Source organism: Piliocolobus tephrosceles, chromosome 5 (assembly GCF_002776525.5).
Source record: "Piliocolobus tephrosceles isolate RC106 chromosome 5, ASM277652v3, whole genome shotgun sequence".
NCBI classification, from domain to species: Eukaryota; Metazoa; Chordata; class Mammalia; order Primates; family Cercopithecidae; genus Piliocolobus; species Piliocolobus tephrosceles.
The window spans coordinates 96,284,970-96,308,682 of NC_045438.1; the positions used below are offsets into that span (position 1 = coordinate 96,284,970).

At 37.4% G+C, this 23,713-nt stretch overlaps 1 protein-coding gene across 2 annotated transcripts in view; it reads left to right on the plus strand.

Moving 5' to 3' along the window:
* The first annotated feature begins 7,319 nt into the window (after positions 1 to 7,319).
* The window catches only part of IMPG1 (interphotoreceptor matrix proteoglycan 1), a 147,184-nt gene continuing 130,790 nt past the window's right edge, over positions 7,320 to 23,713 (plus strand). The window contains exon 1 of one of the 2 annotated variants that reach the window (XM_023219279.1): positions 7,320 to 7,572. In XM_023219279.1, the coding sequence (XP_023075047.1) occupies positions 7,506 to 7,572 (67 nt within the window). In that variant the 5' untranslated portion in view covers positions 7,320 to 7,505. The remainder of the gene's footprint in view (positions 7,573 to 23,713) is intronic. The other variant, XM_023219278.2, reaches the window with a different exon arrangement.

Here is a 23,713-nt window from a genome sequence, read left to right on the forward strand (position 1 = left end):
TTATTGCGTCTATTTGATTCCTCTCTCTTTTCTTCTTTATTAGCCTTGCTAGCGGTCTGTCAATTTTGTTGATCGTTTCAAAAAACCAACTCCTGGATTCAATAATTTTTTGGAGGGTTTTTTGTGTCTCTATCTCCTTCAGTTCTGCTCTGATCTTAGTTATTTCTTGCCTTCTGCTAGCTTTTGAATGTGTTTGCTCTTGCCTCTCTAGTTCTTTTAATTGTGATGTTAGAGTGTCAATTTTAGATCTTTCCTGCTTTCTCTTGTGGGCACTTAGTGCTATAAATTTCCCTCTACACACTGCTTTAAATGTGTCCCAGAGATTCTGGTATGTTGTATCTTTGTTCTCATTGGTTTCAAAGAACATCTTTATTTCTGCTTTCATTTCGTTATGTACCCAGTAGTCATTCAGGAGCAGGTTGTTCAGTTTCCATGTAGTTGAGCGGTTTTGATTGAGTTTCTAAGTCCTGAGTTCTAGTTTGATTGCACTGTGGTCAGAGAGACAGTGTGTTATAATTTCTGTTCTTTTACATTTGCTGAGGAGTGCTTTACTTCCAATTATGTGGTCAATTTTGGAATAAGTGTGATGTGGTGCTGAGATGAATGTATATTCTGTTGACTTGGGGTGGAGAGTTCTATAGATGTCTATTAGGTCCGCTTGGTGCAGAGATGAGTTCAATTCCTGGATATCCTTGTTAACTTTCTGTCTCGTTGATCTGTCTAATGTTGACAGTGGAGTGTTGAAGTCTCCCATTATTATTGTATGGGAGTCTAAGTCTCTTTGTAAGTCTCTAAGGACTTGCTTTATGAATCTGGGTGCTCCTGTATTGGGTGCATATATATTTAGGATAGTTAGCTCTTCCTGTTGAATTGATCCCTTTACCATTATGTAATGGCCTTCTTTGTCTCTTTTGATCTTTGATGGTTTAAAGTCTGTTTTATCAGAGACTAGGATTGCAACCCCTGCTTTTTTTTGTTCTCCATTTGCTTGGTAGATCTTCCTCCATCCCTTTATTTTGAGCCTATGTATGTCTCTGCATGTGAGATGGGTCTCCTGAAGACAGCAGACTGATGGGTCTTGACTCTTTATCCAGTTTGCCAGTCTGTGTCTTTTAATTGGAGCATTTAGTCCATTTACATTTAAGGTTAATATTGTTATGTGTGAACTTGATCCTGCCATTATGATATTAAATGGTTATTTTGCTCATTAGTTGATGCAGTTTCTTCCTAGCCTCGATGGTCTTTACATTTTGGCATGTTTTTGCAATGGCTGGTACCGGTTGTTCCTTTCCATGTTTAGGGCTTCCTTCAGGGTCTCTTGTAAGGCAGGCCTGGTGGTGACAAAATCTCTAAGCATTTGCTTATCTGTAAAGAATTTTATTTCTCCTTCACTGATGAAACTTAGTTTGGCTGGATATGAAATTCTGGGTTTAAAATTCTTTTCTTTAAGTACCTTGAATATTGGCCCCCACTCTCTTCTGGCTTGTAGAGTTTCTGCCGAGAGATCTGCTGTCAGTCTGATGGGCTTCCCTTTGTGGGTAACCCGACCTTTCTCTCTGGCTGCCCTTAAGATTTTTTCCTTCATTTCAACTTTGGTGAATCTGGCAATTATGTGTCTTGGAGTTGCTCTTCTCAAGGAGTATCTTTGTGGTGTTCTCTGTATTTCCTGAATTTGAATGTTGGCCTGCCCTGCTAGGTTGGGGAAGTTCTCCTGTAGAGTGTTTTCCAATTTGGTTCCATTTTCCCCCTCACTTTCAGGCACCCCAATCAGACGTAGATTTGGTCTTTTTTACATAATCCCATACTTCTTGCAGGCTTGGTTCATTTCTTTTTCTTCTTTTTTCTTTTGGTTTCTCTTCTCCCTTCATTTCATTCATTTGATCCTCAATCGCTGATACTCTTTCTTCCAGTTGATCGAGTTGGTTACTGAGGCTTGTGCATTTGTCACGTATTTCTCATGTCATGGTTTTCATCTCTGTCATTTCGTTTATGACCTTCTCTGCATTAATTAGTCTAGCTGTCAATTCTTCCACTCTTTTTTCAAGATTTTTAGTTTCTTTGCGCTGGGTACGTAATTCCTCCTTTAGCTCTGAGAGGTTTGATGGACTGAAGCCTTCTTCTCTCATCTCGTCAAAGTCATTCTCTGACCAACTTTGATCCGTTGCTGGCAATGGGCTGTGCTCCTTTGCAGGGGGAGATGCGCTCTTATTTTTTGAATTTCCAGCTTTTCTGCCCTACTTTTTCCCCATCTTTGTGGTTTTATCTGCCTCTGGTCTTTGATGATGGTGACATACTGATGGGGTTTTGGTATAGGTGTCCTTCCTGTTTGATAGTTTTCCTTCTGACAGTCAGGACCCTCAGCTATAGGTCTGTTGGAGATTCCTTGAGGTCCACTCCAGACCCTGTTTGTCTGGGTATCAGCAGCAGAGGTTGCAGAAGATAGAATATTGCTGAACAGCGAGTGCACCTGTCTGATTCTTGCTTTGGAAGCTTCCTCTCAGGGGTGTACTCCATCCTGTGAGGTGTGGGGTGTCAGACTGCCCCTAGTGGGGGATGTCTCCCAGTTAGGCTACTCAGGGGTAAGGGACCCACTTGAGCAGGCAGCCTGCCCCTTCTCAGATCTCAACCTTTGTGTTGGGAGATCCACTGCTCTCTTCAAAGCTGTCAGACAGAGTCGTTCGCGTCTGCACAGGCCTCTGCTGCTTCCCCTGTTATTTTTTAGCTCTGCCCTGTCCCCAGAGGCAGAGTCTACAGAGACAGGCAGGTTTCCTTGAGCTGCTGTGAGCTCCACCCAATTGGAGCTTCCCAGCGGCTTTGTTTACCTACTTAAGCCTCAGCGATGGCGGGCGCCCCTCCCCCAGCCTCGCTGCTGCCTTGCCGTTAGATTGTGGCAGATTGCTGTGTTAGCAAGGAGGGAGGCTCCATGGGCGTGGGACCCTTCCAGCCAGGTATGGGATATATTCTCCTGGTGTGCCGGTGTGCTTACAGTGCAGTATTGGGGTGGGAGTTACCCGATTTTCCAGGTGTTGTGTGTCTCAGTTCCCCTGGCTAGGAAAAGGGACTCCCTTCCCCCTTGCACTTCCCAGGTGAGGCGATGCCTCGCCCTGCTTCAGCTCTCGCTGGTCAGGCTGCAGCAGCTGACCAGCACCAATTGTCCAGCACTCCCGAGTGAGATGACCCCAGTACCTCAGTTGAAAATGCAGAAATCACTGGTCTTCTGTGTCGCTCGCGCTGGGAGATGGAGACTGGAGCTGTTCCTATTCAGCCATCTTGCTCCAGATAACTCCTAATCACACATTTTAATGGTGTTAGAAATGTTTCAAGAGTCCCCTGTGCCTGCCTGGAATGGAGAGACAAATAAACAGCCAATAATGTAGCAAAGAGAAACCTAGAAACAGTAAGAGGACATTAGTCCTACTACCAAAGAAAAGACTACACCATTCCAGACACAGAAATTTTCTAGATTCCTAGGTAGTCACCTTACCCAAGTTTAAGTTAGTAGATGTAATGTGAAGGAAAAGATCAATGTAAACAGTGAACTTTTGATAGGACCCTGCCTTTTCAATGGCTTCTCTTCTGTCCAGTATTGTTAATTTGTCCAGTGAGTATCAGTTGCTTTCTCAGCATGTTTTCCCTATAGAGGGAACATAGTGGGGAGCAATGGAAAGAATATAGGCTTTGAAAGTAGAGAGATCTTGGGTGGAAAACCTGCTTCAGTTTTGTTAGTTGCATAGCTGAATAATGTACTCACCATTTCTAACCCTCAGTTTTCTCATCTGTGAGATGTAAATAAAAATAGTACTTGCGAGCTGGGTGTAGTGGCTCACACTTATAATCCCAACACTTTGGGAGGCCAAGATAGGAACATCACTTGAATCCAGGAGTTTGAGGCCACTTTGGGCAACAGAGTGAGACCCCATTTCTACAAAAAAATAAAAAATCTCTAATAAAATTTAATTTAAAAAATAGTACTTGCCTCACGGGGGTGCTTGGAATATGTCATACTATGCATATAAAGCACTTAATTGAGTGTTTTATATTTAATAGGAGCTCAAAAAAAGTGTCTATTTCGATTAACAAAAGGAATCATTTCTTTGTGATATTAACTGATTCATTTTGGTAAACATGATATGGTTTGCTCTGTGTCTCCACCCAAATCTCATCTTAAATTGTAATCCCCACATTCCAGGGGAGGGACCTGGTGGGACATGATTGGATCATGAGGGCAGTTTCCCCCGTGCTGTTCTCATGATAGCGAGTGAATTCTCACAAGATCTGATGGTTTAAAATCTGGCACTGCCTCCCTTCCTCTAGCTCTCCTGCCACCATAAGAAGGCATGTCTTGCTTCCCCTTCCACCATGATTCTAAGTTGTCTGAGACCCCTGAGTCATGCTTTCTGTTAAGCGTGCCTGTTAGTCAAACTTTTTTTCTTCATAAATTACCCAATCTCAGGTAGTTCTTTATAGCAGTGTGAAATGGATTAACATAAAACTTATTATTTATATCTACTGATTTCAGATGAAGGAATATATCTGTAAAGATATACTGCCTTTTCTACCCTACCTCGTACAGTTTAAATGCACCACTGAAATTCTGCCAGAAAATATAGGGGAAAGCTTATCTCTTTAAGAATATACAATTATAGTTGACACCTTGAAGAAGCACTTCTGGATTAATTAACAGTGACCCATAATTAAGCACAACAGTAATTAGAGAACAACTTGATGGTCCCAGAAAGCATTGTCTTGGGAATAATGAATGCTTATCATTCTTGTTTGCTTCCTAAGTGGGAGTTATCAACATTAGTTACCCAGATTTTTCATCAAAAGTGGGAAAAATGCATAAGGTACTTCCATCAAGAGAAACTTTTAAGTATTTGTTATTTTAAAAGAAAATAAATACTTTTATATTCATATCTATGATAGAGGATACCTTCTTGAACACAAATTAGTCTATCCTATATTTTTCTTTAAGCAACACGTTTCATTAAGAAGACTATTAAGAAGAAATTGTTTTCAGAACTTGAAATTGTTGGTTTCTTTCCTAGAGAAAGAAGAGATGTTTCACAACAGGGTTAGAAATGTAAGTATAACATAGAATTATATAGCAAACCAAAAGAGAAGTATTTCTTCAGCTGACATGAATGTATTTTAGAAATATTTATGTATAAATATGTATCTAGTCTATTGCATTCTCATATCATTTTTTCTACATATAATCAAGAAAAATCTATTCATCTTTCACCTAGTTCATTTCTCATTTTCAGATACATTGTTATAAGTAGGATTATATGCAAATTGATGATAATTTTCTTTAAATATTACCAAAATAATCTGTAGTTGAAGGTAAGAGCTAAAAATCCATTACCTTTGACCACCTCTGGATATCCCAAGAAAATAATGTTTAAATAATTTTTTTAAGTATAAAACCACAACAAACCATGAGAAAGAAGACAACAGTAATAAAGTTTTAGACTTTCTACAGCTGACATTTTCAGTATCTAAATGAATGCTGTTTGCAACCTAGAATTCTATATCCAGCCAAACTGTCAACCAAATATGAGGGTAGATGGAAACCATTTTCAAACATGTAAGATTTTAAATTTATCTACCACAAACTTTCAGTAATGTACTAGAGCATGTAGTCTGCTAAAACAAGAGATTAAGTTAAGAAAGAAGACAATACAGGATCCAGAAATCACAGGATCCAACACCAGAGAGAGGTTGAAGGAATCTTCAGAATGATTGCAAAGGGTAATCCCCAGATGACTGCTGTGAACAATGACAAGAAATTAAATAATACAGACTGGAGAGGGTTAGAAAGCCCTGGGAAAGACAGACTACTTGAAGTGTTTAACTATGTGAAGAGATTTACGTATCCAGGGTAACATTTGGGGATAATTTATTATTTTGTATTTAGAAACTAAGAAAAGGGTTTTTTTTATTTTTTAAATGAGACAATTGCAAAAAGTATCATAGAAGGATAGTGGTGAAGGGTGTAGGCTCTTGGTCAGGTCCTGTGGCTCATGTCTATAATCCCAGCACTTTGGGAGACCAAGGATGCTGGATCACTTGAGACCAGAAGTTCGAGACCAGCCGCCTGGGCAACATGGTGAAACCCCATCTTTACAAAAACTACCAGAAATTAACCAGGTGTGGTGGCATCTACCTACAGTCCCAGATACTCAGGAGGCTAAGATGGGAGGATCACCTGACCCCAGGGATGTTGAGGTTGAAATGAGCCAATGAGCCATGATCACACCATTGCACTCCAACCTGGGTGACAAAGTGAGACCCCCATCTCAAACAAAAAAAAAATAGTGTAGGCTTTTGAACCAGGCTCTTTAGGTTCAAACAGGCTCTGCCACATATGCTTTATTCTCCTCAAATTTAAAAGACATAATATTAATAGTACTTATATTGTCATATTGAGTAATCTATGGATAATCTATGGAATCTCTAAGAACAATGTCTACAACACAAGAAAGAGCTCAATATAGAGTAGTAATTGCAGTGTGTTTCATGGCTCCACAATATGCAGCATGTATACAGTCAAAATAATATAAAACCAAACATTCAAAAACTAAAATTACAATAATACTGATGCAGATAGATGGAAAGATGTTTATGATGAGTGGAAAGGATGTGTGTGGAAGTAAAGGTATTCTCAATATCCATTATTTGATAATACCTAAAAGTGAAAACCTCCAAAATATAATAGAGGCATGTTATTTAGAAGTGCAAATGAGACTACTAGAAGAATTAGCTTGATGAAGTAAAAATGGCTCCCCTTTGAAAGAAGTCCTGGGTAGAAGAAAGGCACAATTTTTTTCTTACAAAATTTGTAGAAAAAAAGTATTTGACTCCTTAAACTCAGTGTGTACAGATTTTAAACATTAAAACCAGAGTTAAAACAAAAAAGCCACCTGTATGTAATTCCAAATCAAAAGCAATTTATAAAGCAGAACACAGCAGAGAATGGAGACAGCTTCGCTACCTGCAGAGACTAATACAAATTGCATAACCATATCTTTTCAGGGACAGCAATTAAGCTCTTTTAATGGATGTTTCTTGTACATGTCATTTTGGAAAACATCTGAACCTAACTGTCAGCCTTATTCTCTAGCAGGACTTCCCCTGGCTCTCCGTGTCACTGTAACAGGTGAATAACTAAGAAAAAAGTGGTCTGTAGACTCTTGTTTATAATGGCATCTAGGGTCCTGGAGTTAGGCTGACAGATGCTCCTCCAGAAGGTTAATGAGATAAAGGTTCCTCCAGCTGTCCCTTAAGCAGAGATTACACCTGAGGGAAAGACAAGCAGATTATTCCAGAAACAGACACTGCTACCTGTTCTTCATAAATTAACATCCTCATAAACGTAAACCGAGAAGGTTATCCTCTATCATCTGGTATCAGTATTTATTTTTCACATTTCTGTTACTTTTTAATGAGATTTGAGATTGTTCTGTGATTGTTATCAGAATTACCAATGCACAAAAGCCAGAATGTATTTGGAAACTAGGAGAGCTATTTTTGTTTTTTGGATTTTTCTCCAAGTTCAAGGAACCGAAGGTAAGTTATGTAAATGTTTATTTTTAAATTGCTTATTTATAAAATCTACTTATAGAAGTGAACATTTAGAACCAACAAGGCCACCAATTTATCTCATGGGCTAGTATATAGTAGGCCTTGAATAAATATTGCTTGCTTGATTGAATAATTATCAGAAATGATTTTCACTTGATTTAATATTTACTACATGATCTTAAGTGCAGTGAATATTAACAAAATAGGAGAGATGAATGCATCCTATTTGCTGTTCTAAAACATTCATTGAAAATTCCTATTATTAATGCAAATAACATTAGTAGATCCATGAAACTGACTCCATTTATCCACCAAAACTCAATAAATAAAACCTAAAGGTAAAATTAATGTTTTAAGTCATTTATGGTCAGACAAAGAAAAGTATTTCTTACCTTCTCACAATGAAATCATGAGTTGCTTTCCCTTATAAAATAGCAAGTATTCTTCATCTTCAGGGTTTATGATGAAAACCAACTTTGAAATTTGGTTGTTTTTGAAGTTGTACGCGTAAAAGTACTTGGCAGTGTATGTTCTTATGGCAAATCTGCATCTGAATATGAAATTAAAATAAGCCACAAACAGGATGTTTTAAGAAAAATGTGTTTAAAAAAAAGAAAAAAAAACTGTTGGAGAAAGTGTGACTTTTTTATGTAAGGATAAGCCTAACTATTATAATATACTCAATCTTTTAAAGACATTTGAAGTCAATAAGGTTAAAGTTTTCTTTAAGGGTGCCATAGCTTCAAGATGATAAACATTTTAACTAAAGTATTAGTTTGGAATATCCATGAAAAAGTAAAATTAACAGTCATTGCATGTGTAAGTCACAAAATAACTGTGATTCCATCAATTATTTTATATGAAACTTCTCAGTGGTTGCATTTGGAGGGAGAAAAAAAATTTCTGGAAAAGATTTCTTCGTGTTTTGTCACGTGTAAACAATAGTGAAAGAAGCAAAAGTGTATTCACTTTTTCATTAAATTATCAATTATATATAAATGTTTACATTTATAAAATCATTTTAATTAGAAATAATGAGATTTTGGTATATTCTGAACTGAATCTGATGAAGTAGACCAATTTGACTATTTTATAGATTTGATCAAGCAATGCAGCTGTGTTAGATTTTTTGTTACATTAATACTGTTAATCTAACTATTTTTTCTATGTTTATATATTACATATCAGCTATTATACACAATTCCAAATATATATAATTATATATAACATTAATTATATATGTTATATAATTATATATACATTCTAATGTATTACATATAATTTAATATATGTAATATATTATATATATAGGAAGTGAAATGAAATAAACTTATCAAAAAAACTGCCATTTGTTATATGCTTACTTCTAGGAAACAATGTCCGATAATTGCGTAATAAAAAATCCTAACATGTTACTTGTTTTTTTTTTTAAATATAGATTTAGGGAGTACAAGTGTAGTTTTGTTATACCTGTATATTGCATACTGGAGAAATCTGCGCTTTAGTGTAACCATCACCTGAATAGGGTACGTTGTACTCATTAGGTAATATTTCATCCCTCACTCCCCTTTCACTTTCCCATCTCTTTGAGTACCCAGTGTTTATTGTTCCAGTCTCTTATGTCTTTTTTGTGTACACATTATTTAGCTCCCACTTCTAACTGAGACCATGTGATGTTTGACTTTCTGTTTCTTAGTTATTTCACTTGAGAGAGTGGCCTCCAGTTCCATCCAGGTTGCTACAAAAGCCATTATTTCATTCACTTTTTTGGTTGAGTAACATTCCATTGATATATAACCACATTTTCTTTATTCATTCATTAGTTAATGTTCACTAGGGTTGATTCCATATCTTTGCTATTAGGAATAGTGCTGCAATAAATATTCAAATGCAGGTATCTTTCTGATATAATGATTTCTTTTCCTTTGGGTAGATACCCAGCAGGGGATTGCTGGATCAAAGGGTAGTTCTATTTTTGGTTCTTAGGTAAATCTCCATATTGTTTTCCATAGAGGTCATACTAATTTACATTTCTGCCAGCAGTGCATAAGCATTTGCTTTTCTCCACATCTGTTATTTTTTGACTTTTGAAAAATAGCCATTCTGACTGATGTGAGATAGTATCTCAATGTGGTTTTAATTTGCATTCCTCTGAGATTAGTGACATTGAGCTTTCTTTCATCTGCTTGTTGGCCATTTGTACGTCTCCTTTTGCAAAATATCTGTTCATGTCCTTTGTTAATTTTCTAAAATAATTTTACCTTTCATTTTAGATGCAGGGCATACATGTGCAGGTTAGTTACATAGGTATATTGCATGATGCTGAGTTTTGAGGTACAATTGACCCCACCATGCAGGTACTTAGCACAGTACTGAAGAAAACGTCTTTCAACCCTTGTCTCCTTCTTGCCTTCTTCCCTCTAGTAGTCCTAAGTGTCTATGGTTGCCATCTTTATGTCCATGGGGACCCAGTGTTTAGCTCCCACTTATAAGTGAGAACATGCAGTATTGGGTTTTCTGTTCCTGCATTAATTTGCTTAGGATAATGGTCTCCAGCTTTATTCATGTTGTTTCAAAGGACATGATTTCATTTTTGGGGCTTTTCTTATGGCTGCAAAGTATTTTATGGTGTATATATACCACATTTATTTTTTGATCCACCAATGATGGGTACCTAGGTTGATTCCATGTCTTTGCTGTTGTGAGTAGTGCTGTGATGAACTTAAGAGTGTACGTGTCCTTTTGGTAGAATGATTTATTTTCTTTTGGATATAAACCCAGTAATGGGATTTCTGGGTCAAATGGTAGCTCTGTTTTAAGTTATTTAAGAAATCTTCTTTGACCACTTCTTGATGGAGTTATTTAGTTTTTTCTTGTTGAGTTTTTTGCGTTCCTTATAGATTCTGGATATTAGCCCTTTGTTAGGTACATAATTTGCAAATATTTTCTTCCATTTTGTTTGACATCTATTTACTCTGTTGAATATTTCTTTTACTGTGCACAAGCATTTTACTTTAATTAAGTCCTATGTGTCTATTTTTTGTTTTATTGCATTTGCCTTTGAGGCCTCAGTAACAAATTCTTTTTTCTAGCTAATGTCCAGAAGAGTTTTTCCTAGGTTTCCATTTATAATGTTTAGAGTTTTAAGGTCTCATGTTTAAGTCTTTTATCTATCTTGAGCTAATTTTTATATACAGTGAGGGATGTTGGTCCAGTTTAATTCTTCTGCATATGGCTATCCAATTTTCCCAGTACCATTTATTGAATGGTGTTTTCTTTCCCCAGTGTATGTTTTTGTTGACTATGTCAAAGATGAACTGGTTGTAGGTATGTGGGTTCTCTACTCTGTTCCATTCTATATATATATTTTTATATCAGTGCTATGCTGTTTTGATTGCTATAGCCTTGTAGTATAATATGAATGTGATGCCTCTAGCTTTGTTCTTTTATTGTTTTTTCTATTTGAGCTCTTTTTTGGTTCCATATAAATATTAGTATTGTTTTTTCTAATTCTGTGAAAAATAGCATTGATATTTTGATAGGATTGCATTGAATTCGGAGATTAAGAAGTATGGCCATTTCCTGGTGCATTGACTCACGCCTGTAATCCCAGAACTTTGGGAGGCTGAGGTGGGTGGATCACTTGAGGTCAGGAGTTCAAGACCAACCTGGCCAACATGGTGAAACCCCTTCTCTACTACAAATACAAAAATTAGTCAGGCATGGTGGTGGGTGCCTATAATCCCAGCTATTTGGGAGACTGAGGCAAGAAAATCACTTGAACTCAAGAGGTGTGGAAGTTGCAGTAAGCTGAGATCATGCCACTGCACTCCGGCCTGGGTGACAGGGCAAGACTCTGTCTCCAAAAAAAAAAAAAAAAAAAAAAGCATGGCCATTTTAACAATATTGATTCTTCCAATCCATGACTATCAAACAATTTTCCATTTGTTTGTGTCACCTCTGATTTCTTTCAGCAGTGTTCTGTAACTCTGCTTGTTGATCTTTGTTGGTATATAGAAATGCTACAGATATTATGTGCTGATTTTGTATCCCAAATACTTACTGAGTTCATCTATCAAATCTGGGAGTCTTTTGGAGGAGTCTTTAGGGTTTTGTATGTATAAGATCATATCATCAGCAGCAAACAGATAATTCGACTCCTTCTTTTCCTATTTGGATTCCTTTTATTTCTTTCTTTTGCCTGATTATTCTGGCTAGAACTTCCAGTACTATGTTGAATAGGAGTGGTTAAAGTGGGCATCCTTGTCTTGTTCCAGTTCTTAGGGGTATGCTTTCAAATATTCCCCCATTCGGTATGATGTTAGCTGTGGGTTTGTCATATATGGCTTTAATTATTTTGAGGTATGTTCCTTCTATGTCTAGTTTCTTGAGGGCTTTTATTGTGAAGTGATACTATATTTAATCAAATGCTTTTCCTGCATCTATAAAGATGATCATATAGTTGTTGTTTTTAATCCTGTTTATGTGGTGAATCACATTTATTGATTTCTATATGCTGAAGCATCTTTGCATCCCTGGAATAAAGCTCATCTGATTATGATTATTGTCTTTTTCTTGTGCTGTTGGATTCAATTTGTTTGTACTTTGTTGAGGATTTTTGCATCTATGTTAATCAGGGATATTGGTCTTTAGTTTTCTTTTTTTGTTGTGTCCTTGCCTGGCTTTGGTATCAGGGTGACACTGGCTTCATAGAATGAGCTAAGGAGGATTCCCTCTTCCTTGACTTTTTGAAATAGTTTCAGTAAGATTAGTACCCAATCTTATCCATTCTTTTTTGTATGTCTGGTAGAAATCAGCTGTAAAGCTACCTGGTCCTGGGCTCTTATTTCTTGGGAGATTTTTTTTATTACTGATTTAACCTAACTATTTGTTATTGTTCTATTCAGGATTTCTATTTCTTCCTGGTTCAACTTTGAGAAGTTGTATGTCTCCAAGAATCTATTCATTTCCTCTCAGTTTTCAAGTTTGTGAGGGTAGAGATGTTCACAGAAGTTTCTGATGATCTTTTGTATTTCCATCATATCAGTAGTAATGTTGCCTTTTTCATTTCTGATTGTGCTGATATGAATTTTCTCACTTCTTTCTTGGTTGATCTAGCTAGCAGTCTTTCAATATTCTTTACCTTTGTGAAGAATCAACTTTTCATTTCATTGATGCTTTTTTTTTTTTTAGTCTCCCTTTCATTTAGTTCTTCTTTGATGTTTGTTATTTTATTTACTTCTTCTACCTTTGGGTGTGATTTGTTTCTATTTTTCTAGTTTCTTGAGGTGTGACATTAGGTTGTTAATTTGTGATCTTTCTGTCTTTTCACGTAAGCATAAAACATTATAAACTTCTCTCTTAGCACTGCTTTGGCTGTATCCCAGAGGTATGTTGTGTCTTTATTTTCATTAGTTTCAATTTTTTAAATTTCCATATTAATTTTGTCATTGACCCAGAGATCACTCAGGAGTAGGTTGTTTCATTTCCATGTACTTACATTGTTTTGAGTTCCTCTTGGGATTGATTTCTAGTTTTATTCCACTATGCTCTGAGAAGATACTTGATATAATTTCAATTTATTTAAATTTATTGATTCTTGTTTTGTGGCCTGACATATGGTTTTTCTTGGAAAATGTTCCATGCACTAATGAGAAAAATGTATGTTCTGCAGTTGTTAAGTAGAATGTTCCATAAATGTCTGTTAGGTCCATTTGGTATACACTACTATTTAAGTCCACTGTTTCTTTGTTGATTTTCTGTGTCAATGAGCTGTCTAGTGTTGCCAGTGGAATGTTAAAGGCCCCCAATATTATTGTATTGCCGCCTATCTCTTTTGTTAGGTCTAGTAGAATTTGTTTTATCATTCTGGTTTTGAGTGCATATATAGTTAGAAATGTTATAATTTCTTGTTGAGTTGAACCCATTATCATTATATAATGACTTGCTTTGTCTATTTTTCCTACTGTGGATTTAGTGTCTGTTTTAGTTTGTAAGAGTCTAGCTACTCCTTCCCACCTCTGGTTTCTGTGTTACATGGAATTTTTTTTCTACCCCTTTAGCTTCAGTCTATGAGTGTTTTACCAATTATGTAAGTTTTTTGTAAGCAGCATATCATTGGACCTCGATTTTTCATCCATTTCACCAATTTTTATATTTTAAGTGGAGCATTTAATTCATTTACATTCAAGGTTAATGGCAATCTGTGAAGTTTTCTTTCTGTTATACTTTTAACTGTTACCTAGTTGTTTTTTAGTCTCAATTGCATACTTTTGTAACACCTGTGAGTATTATATTTATGTTTGTTTTTATGATGGCAAATATTGTTTGTTCATTTCCATATTTAAAATTCCCTTGAGCATTTCTTGTAGGGGTGGTCTAGAGTTGACAAATTTTCTAAGCATTTGCTTGTCTTGGAAAGATTTTATTTCTCCTTCATTTATGAAACTTAATTTGGCAGGGTACAGATTTTATGGTTGACAGTTTTTCTTTATGCAATCTGAAAATAGGACCTCAGTCTCTTCTGTTTTTAAGGTTTCTGCTGAGAGGTCTGCTGCTAATACTATGATATTTCCCTTATAGGTGATTAGAGGCTTTTCTTTTGCTGATTTTAGGATTTTCTTCTTCACACTGACTTTGGATAATCTGATGACTATATATCTCTGTGAAGTCCATTTTGTGACGTATGTTTCTGGAGTTCTCTGAGCCTCTTATATCTGGATGTCTAAATTTCTAGTAAAATTGGGGAAATTTTCCTCAGTTTCCTAAATTATATTTTCCAATCTTTTTACTTCTTCTTATCCCTCAGAAATACCTATTACATATAGGTTTGGATATTTTACATAATCCCCCACTTCATGAAGGCTTTGTCCTTTTTAAAATTTTTTTATTCTTGTCTGACTGGGTTAATTCAAAAACCTGCCTTCAAGCTCTGATATTCTTTCTTTCACTTGGTCTAGTCTATTGTTAAAACTTTTTATAGCATTTTGTAATTCCTTCAATGAATTTTTTATTTCCAGACATTCTATCAGGTTTTTTTATTTTAAATATCTATCTCTTTAGTACATTTCTTATTCATATCTTGAATTGTTTTTCTGATTTCTTTGTATTTGTTTACAGCTTTCTCTAAGAGCTCATTGAGCTTCTTTAAACTCAATATTTTGACTTCTTTATCTGGTATTTCAAAGATTTCATTTTTATTAAGATCCATTGTGGGAGAGCTAGTGTAATCTTTTAGGGATCCTGTAACCCTTTGTTTTTTCACCAGGGTTTCACAGAGCTTCTTCTTGCCTGCATAAACTACCTCTTCTTTTGTTTTTGAATTCATTTGCATTGGACAGGATTTTTTACCCTTCAGGATGTAACTATAATGTATGTTGTATATACTATAATGTGTGTTGTATATATATTATAGTTACATCCTGAAGGGGGAAAAATAGTCTTTTGGCTTTGGTTCTGCGTGCTTTCAGCGGCAATGACTCTATATGAGTTCCTTAGTTATAGGTAGCCTTTGTACTAGGCATGTGAGCAAGTTCACTGTCTCCTATGGTGCCAATATGGCAGAGGTCTCAGGAAGCCAGCACTGTGCACTTGTGTCGGCAGATTGTGTATTAGGTTGTGCAGTTCCATCTTCAGGCCAGCAGGTAGTACTTACTTACTGGTAAGAGCCAGCTGAAGCAGAAGCTGATAGGTAGGTGCTTGATCTTTGTTTCCAGAAAAGGTGCTCCATTGTCCCTGGCAACAGGCTGATCTAGGAATGCACGGTAGCCTGTGCTCCCTCAGCACCTAAGTGAGAGACAATGCTGTGTGGAGCTGGACTGCCAACCCCAACCTTGGATACCCCAATGGCACCAGGCACAAATAAGCCCTAACCAGTGGCAAGGGAAGCTCCTGGTGAAATGTGCTGAGGCCTCCCCAATGAGGAGAGGGAGCTGCCCCAGCTCCATGGTCTGGGTAGGCAGAACAGTCTTCTTCCCTGTCACATTCCTGTCCCAGCTCTCAGGACACTAAGATTGGAGAGACACCACTGCCTATCTCCAAGCTCCAATTTAGCCAACAGTCTTTAAAAAAAAAAGGTTGCCCCATGGCTCTCCACTAAAATATCTGTGGTGCAGAACCTCCTCCCTCAGCCCTGTTCTATGCAACAGGAACACTGCCACTCTGTGTAGAGAACAGGGGGCACCTCACCTTTCCTGCAAGCCCCAGTCTGGTAGGCACACAGCCAGCAGGGATGCTGTAATTCCTAACAGCCATAGAATGGCTGTCCTCCATTCTGGGAGTTTATTCTAGTCATCCCTAGTAGCCCTAGAATGGCTGTCCTCCATTCTACCCCTAGAATGGCTGTCCTTCATTCTAGCAAGGTTACACTTGCTGTAACTTTCAGGACAAGCAGCCACAGCTGTAGCCACAACAGTGGGTGGGGTAGGGAGATGAGTAGTCCCCTTCTCCACTCCTGTGCCTGAGCACTAAGGCTGCCTGGCTGCTGGGATAGAACCATACTCTCCCCATAGTGCTGAACACAACACCCACATCTCCTCTGGAAGCAGTGCAGTTACTCTCAGTCCACAAGTGGGAAGCTCTTGAGCACCAGAAAGCACACACTTCAGGCCCCTTTGTCCAAAGAGGTGTCCCCTTGGAGCGCTGCACTCTCTTTTCCTTTAGGAGCAACACTCCATGAGGGCTGGAACAAGAGGAATACTGCAGCTCCCTTGGAATCACCCAGCCCTATGTGTCTGCTGCAATTTGAGCAGATGCTGGGATTGGCAATGTGGAAACACAAGGGCTGGGATTTCCTGGGCAGAACTCAGTCATTCAATGGATGTAGCCCAAGAATGGTGCCTGCCACTGCAGATTGGGTAGAGAAGGAGGACAAGCAACCCTGTACATGCTGGTATACTGGTGCAATGCCCTCAAGAAGTCCCCAGATCATTGCCCACACCAGTGTTTGTGTTCATGAGGACAGAGGAGCTCTCTGACATTTCAGATACCAAGGATCTGCCACCAGGGCAAGGAGAAACAAAACACTCCCACCAATCCTTTTCATGAAATACCAACCCCACCCCTCTGGGTTTCATCTGTGACAGCCTCTTGCTTCCTTCTTTTCCTGTGCCCTAGTTACTTCTGGTGAGTTCTCCACTAGACTCCAGCACTTTCCTCTTGAAATTCTATGTAAAATTATTCAACTGTGACTTTGAGACTTCTTTCTTTTTCTTTCTTATTTTTATTTATTTATTTATTTATTTATTTATTTTATTTTATTTTGAGATGGAGTCTCACTCTGTCACCCAGGCTGGAGCACAGTGGTGCCATCTCAGCTCACTACAACTACTTCCTCCTGGGTTCAAGTGATTCTCCTGCCTCAGCCTCCTGAGTAGCTGGGACTACAGGTGCCTGCCACCATGCCTGGCTAATTTTTGTATTTTCAGTAGAGGTGGGGTTTCACCATGTTGGTCAGGCTGGTCTCAAACTCCTGACCTCAAATGATCCACCCACCTCGGCCTCCCAAAGTGCTGGAATCACAAGCGTGAGCCACGGCGAGTCTTCTTTCTAAGGAGAACTGGCATCCAATGTCTCCAGTTAGCCATATTGGAGGAAAAAAAAAACACCTAACTTGCTACTCATTAAGGGCATTTTATTTCATAAGAATCTTAGATCTGTTAGATCTGTGAATATATGTTAATCTTCAATTAGCGAGGTCTATATTAAAGTTTTACCTCAGCCAACTGGTTTCTTCTTTGTAACCAATTAACCACCATGAGTATATTTACATAGAAATGGTTTGGGGAGAGAAAAGAAAGGTTCAGTTCAACACAACTAGCTGCTAAGCATAATGATTGGGTGTTTAGTTAAATTCAACAGTTTCATTTTAAAAGATGCACAGTTTTGAAAAATTAAAGAGATGAAAATTGCCAATAGTTCCATCCAAATACAACCTATGCTAGCGCTACTTTTTCTAGGTATGTGTATTTAATTTTTGCAAAATTGCAGTTCTTTCACACACAAATTTTATGTCAGCCTTTTTGTAGTTTTATTACGTCATAAGAATGTTCCACATTGCCATCTAGTTTTGACAAGCATCATTTTATGGGCTGCATAATGTTTCTTTCAGTAAATGTGTCAAGATTTGCTTTGTCTAAATATTCAACAAATGGAAACTAATTGTTACTAATTATTTTGTTTGGCAAATAACATTGCAATAAAGAGCTTTGCGCATAAGCTTCAGTATTTAAGACTCAGCATAAATTCAATAAAGTAAAATTATTGGGTCAAAGCAATGTAAACAGCTTTATGGTATTTGATTCATATGGCCAAATTGTTTCTCAAAAGTTTTCCTATGCCCTTAGATGACTTTTTACCAATTTGATTCTACAGAATGCTTACCATATACCCAATACTATGCTAGATACAGAATATACAATGATTTAAAGACATGCCAATATTTCAAAAAGCTTCCTTTAAGCTTTGCAGATTCTGAATGTAGTTTTTCACAGATACCTAAAGGTGACATAGCTTTGATTTCAAAACATTCATTAAATAAAATTGTTTTAGCACAACAAAAGACAATTGAAGAGCTCGAAGAACAGTTACTTCATAAAGATACCAAGGCTCCTTTCTTTGAGGTTCGTAATGAAAATACCAGTTGCATCCGAAATGTTCATCACTGCTTTATGTTCTTACTTTTCCATTTCATATAAATAATTTCATTTAATTCCTTGTGGCATCCAATGTGTACGAGAAAGAGAAGAAAGAAAATTTACCCTTGGCAAGTCCTAAAATGGAAATAGTGTTTATCTTAGTATGTGTCTTTTGCATTACATTTGGTTATACTAAATGAAATCTTTAACCAAGTTATTACTAGTTCACCAAGGTAGGATAATTATTTTAGTAGCTGTGAAATGTCAGAGAATTTGCATTTTAAGACACTCCACTCCTTGCCAATCCTTTACTATTGGTGTGTGCTCCCATTTCATAAAATTACACAATAGGTATTTTGCTTCATTGTGGCTTCATTAACAGAGAACATACCTGAGATAGCTGCCTAATAGTAGGCACATTAACTGTACCGCTCCTATACTTTGTTCATCTGTGCTAGTCTCAGGTCAGTGTCATTCAACGACCCCAGGCAGACTTTCTTCTTCAATTATATCTGAGAGGATGTCCTTAAAGTTGAAACTATGTAAATTGAAGATTCTTCATGTACAAATGAACAATCTGTGGCAGCACACCTGAAACCACTTATTAGATTATATATTTGCTTTAGTAATAAAAAGTACTTGCTGCCTTGTGGCCCCTTTATGCTTGTGTCACTAAGGGACTATCGCATGTGAGAGCTAATTAAACAGGACTGAAATGACCTACTGCTTTCTTAGCCATTTCTGTTAATCATGAGAAGGCAACCACCTTGAACATCAGCTGCATTTGCATATTAATTATGTCTGGAAATTCAGATTCTCTATACCTTTGGTGCCACAATCATTTTCACATATTTTATTCTGTTTTAAAATAATTCATCTGAAGCAAGAAAGTTTATTTTTCACAAGAGTCTCTAGGCTTACATTTTAATTCAGAATACATGTTGTAATGACCATACTAAAAGTCCTGGCCTCCTCACTGTATTATAAAGTATCACACTCAGGGGTAACTGAGGTCTCCATCCACACCACCCCTTCTTGCTTAAGGGCAGAAAAGACCTCGGCAGTCATGGGGAAGTCATGTGATACCAAGCCTTAGAAAAACACAAAGCAATTTGCTGAAAGGAAAGAAGGACTCTGACCAAAATGTGAGTTTTAATCTTCCACAGTGGACAGTTTTCAGCAACCACTGGACCTAAGTTCTCTGTCTAAGAAGATCACTTCATCCAAGGCTAGGATTTCAGCCTCACAAAACAAGAGCACCAAGGCAGATGAAACCTGTAATAAAGGAGGAGTGTGCACTCTGCTTTGGGTCCAAGGCAGCCTGAATGTCCAAGCTTACCTCACAATGAGTTGATGAGATTGATTGGCACAGCCCTGGTAATGAGAATTTATATATGGAAATGCTGCTGTCAAGCTCTGAACTAGCAGCAGAATGCACTGCTGTAATTATTTACTGAGAATGTTCCACTGTAATATTTACTGAGAATGTTCTCCCTCTATTGCTCCTCTCTTCCAACCATAGGGAATGTAAGAAGAATATGAAAGAGCTACAGAACAGCAATGCTGCCTGGAAGCATATGGTTGTATTCAGTCAATAAATATTTCCCATTTACATTCAGTCATTCTTGAGGAAACAATGTCTTTCTGTGTGCCTTTGTAAAGTCATCTTAATTCATTCTGACTTCATTTTCTTCATTCAGCCATCTTAAGTCTCTTCACCATAGCCAGTATCTATTTTCATAATTGCCCCCGGGAGAAAAGTTAAGGAAAACTAAACCAAAAGAAATTTTGTGGAGAAAAGTCAGAACCTCAAAATTAGTGAAAAGTTTCTGCTTCAGAAATATTTTAACTACATAAAGAAAATAACACATGTAGGACTAATTTGTCTGTCTTAAGCTTCCTGCTGCATTTATAAACAAGTAAATGATACATTTAATTAAGTTGAACTATGAAATACTATGACACTATTATTAATGCATTGTACCCAGATCAGTTTAGACCTGATCAAAACACTTTGCAGACAGTAATTATGTTAACAAACATTTAGATTTACATATCTTTTTAAATAAAAGCTCAAACTAATTTGTATTCCTTTATGGCTGGGAACCCAAGGCAGAGTACTAAGTAATATTTCTAAAATCATTTGAGGTGAGAGGTTAGAACCAAAGTTGGGATAGGTCACCTATGTCCAGTTATGTCTCACATCTACTTCATCTATTAATAATAATCAGTCCACTGTAATATGATGAGTGGACTTAGTATGGTTTTTACTATTAACCCAAAAACCAACTTTCCTCTGCTAACACCACCAGATGACTGCTGGTTCTGGGCCATTTCTGACATCTGTTTTCATAACTGATCTCCGAACAGCTGGTCAGATCCTTCAGCTCTGTGCTAGAAATGGAGGCACCTATCTTAGGGTGTCTATTTTTTCCTTAAAAAGAAAAGATGTAATGTCTTGAACTCCTCAAAGAACTGGAGCTGTTTACTGATAGTGTCGTTTTAAGTGCCCATGACTAAAGTATAAGTTTAGTAAGTACCTTGTTTAAGAGTGTGTTATGTATCTAAAGGCAGGACATTGCTTAATGGGTGTAACTTGACACTATGGGAAAATCTCTTCAAAACCACCCCCCTAAAAAATATCACTCCCCCACCCCACTATCAAAACATTGAAATTTCACCTCCAGATTTGCAGTCTTTTCAGCCTCTGGAGATATAAGATTCTGAAACACCTCCTTTTCAATAATTTCCCTGCCTTCCTTCTAATGGATCTGATCCTATTCTCATCAAAACATCAGTCCTTCAGCCTCTGCCATTTTGTCCAATCCTTCAGCCTATTCTGGGCCTCAATAGGCTCACATAAATCCTAGGTCCTATAGTTTGCCACTGAACCACTCCCAACAGTCTTCTTGGTGGTACAACAGAAATCTTGCTCCTTGACCTCTGTCCCATTGGTTTTGTTGATCTCACTCTAGGAAAACTTAGCTTTTGCTTTTTCTACTCTCATTCCTGAGCCTACAAGTATTATTAAAGAAACTCAAACAGAGTGTTTCCATGAAACAAATTCCTGCACTATAAAGTTAGCTAGGCCCTACAAGCTATTCCATAGTCATACTTATATCTGATTCCCTAAACTAGTCCCCTGGTCAGATTTCTAAAACTTTCCTCTCCCACTGAGCCTGCAGCATGATTTCCCTTCATTCACAGAAGCAGTGATGACAATGTGGTTAAGAGTAGAAGCTCTAAGGCTTGCACAGAACTTCATTCTGCACAGAACAGCTCTGTCACTTACTAATTTTGTTCCATTGGCAAATTGCTCAATTTCAAATATTACTCCCTCTTATGGTTTTCTTGCCTGTAAAATAAAAATAATGATAGGCGTGTCTGCCTCAAAGGGCTAAAGTGTTTAGTGAAGTATCTGCTACAAAACGCTCAATAAATGCTAACTCCTAAGATGGCTATAGCAACTACCACTGTTACTATTATTACCTCCTTCTACTTACTGAGAAAATAGAAGTCATTTGACTTCATTCGAAGTTTCTTCTTGCTACTTTAAAGTTTCTCTGAATTTATCCCAACACTTACTCTCTTTGTTTTAGAGAGAGTAAAATGAATTCTTGTCTTTGCTAATGTTATTTCTATCTACCTATGACTTTAACACCATTTGCAACCAATTTCCATAAGACCTTCCCAAAATGAAAAGGCAGCCTATGGATTGGGAGAAAATATTTGTGAACCATGTGTCTTGTAAGGGGTTAATATCCAAAATATGCTAAAGACTCACAAAATTCACTGCCAAAGAAACCAAACCACATCAAGCAAAGAAAAAAAACACAACTCTGTTTTTTTATTTTATTTTATTTTTACTGAAGCACACTTCTATTTAGAAAAAGATAGAAACAATCCAAATGATTATAAAAGTTTATAACATGCAGCTATTTAAAGTAAAAGTTTTCAAAGACTAGTAGTGACTTGGAAAGATGATATAATGTTATATTAAAAATTTTACAAACAATATGATCTCAATTTTGAAACATATAGGTACATAAATAATGTACAAACAAAAAATTGAAAAAAATGTGAATATACCAGCGATTTTATTTCTGGGTGATTTTTATTTTCTTCACTGTACCTTCATCATTTTAAATGTTCTAAAATAACCGTGTACTACTGGGATAGGAGACAATTAGGGGCTGGTTAGGCCAATAGAGAGAGAGGGTATCAGAAGAAGGATAGAGGAGGGCAGTGTTCACAGGCACAACCACAGGATAGCACCCACACTGCCTCTGCAGCTAATAGGAAGATATGTGGTTAAGAACTTCCCCTTGTGCCAGGATGTTGCTCAGAAGGGACTGTCCCAACTTAGGCGCAGGTGCAATAATTCACCTTAAATGTCCTTAATTTAGCTCAGCTCATTATAATGTCTTTAATATGACATTAGCATTGTGGTTTTAGCCACCCCACCCCTCCATGGGTTTCACTTAGGCACTCATGAGTAATAACCAAGATGGAGTTCCTCTGGTCAACCCCAGGCACGTGCAAATGCAATACCCTTGGGAGGGAATTTTACCCCTCCTATTTGGACAGAACCCACAGAAGACTTCTTTGTCTTTGCCACATAAAAGACCCAGAACTCAGCCCCATTTCTGGCCACCTGCATTCAGGCCCCCTCTCTTTGCTGAGAGCTTCCCTTTTGCCTAGTAAATCATATTCTGTTCACTCTCTGGTGGCCACATGCCTCATTCCTCTTGGTCATAGGACAAGAACTCAGACCTAGCTGATCTAGGGACTAAGTAGACTGCAACATTACCTTTTAAATTTAAAAAGAAAAGAACATTATTTTGAAAGAAATCTTTAACTGAAATATTAAAAAGAAATTGAAGCAACATGAGTATTTTATCTTTTAAATTTGTTATGAAATAGCGTACTAGGCTATCTAGCCAGGGTGCTTATACTCTATTTTTGGTATGCAATTTAAGCCCCACTTTTAGGAAGCACTACATGACTACTACATAACCACACCTCACAAGCAGATTTGAATCTCTTCCCCACTGCAGGCCCCAACCTCTGGTGCACAAGCACCCCAGGCCTCACTGCTGCATGCCTCATCACATTGCATATGGGCTGTGCAGGTTTGGTACTTGGATTTTTTTCCAACTTTTATTTTAAGTTCAGAGGCACATGTGCAGAATATTCAGCTTTGTTGTATAGGTAAACATGTGGCATGGTGATTTGCTGCATAGATCATCCCATCACCTAGGTAGTAAGACCAGCATTCATTAGCTATTCTTCTTGATGCTCTTCCTCTTCCCACTTTCCAGCAGTCCCCAGTGTGTGTTGTTCCCCGACATGTATCCATATGTTCTCATCATTCAGCACCACTTATAAGTGAGAACATGTGGTATTTGGTTTTCTGTTGCTTAATTAGGTTGCTGAGGATAATGGCTTCCAGCTCTATCCATGTCCCTGCAAAGGACATGATTTTATTCCTT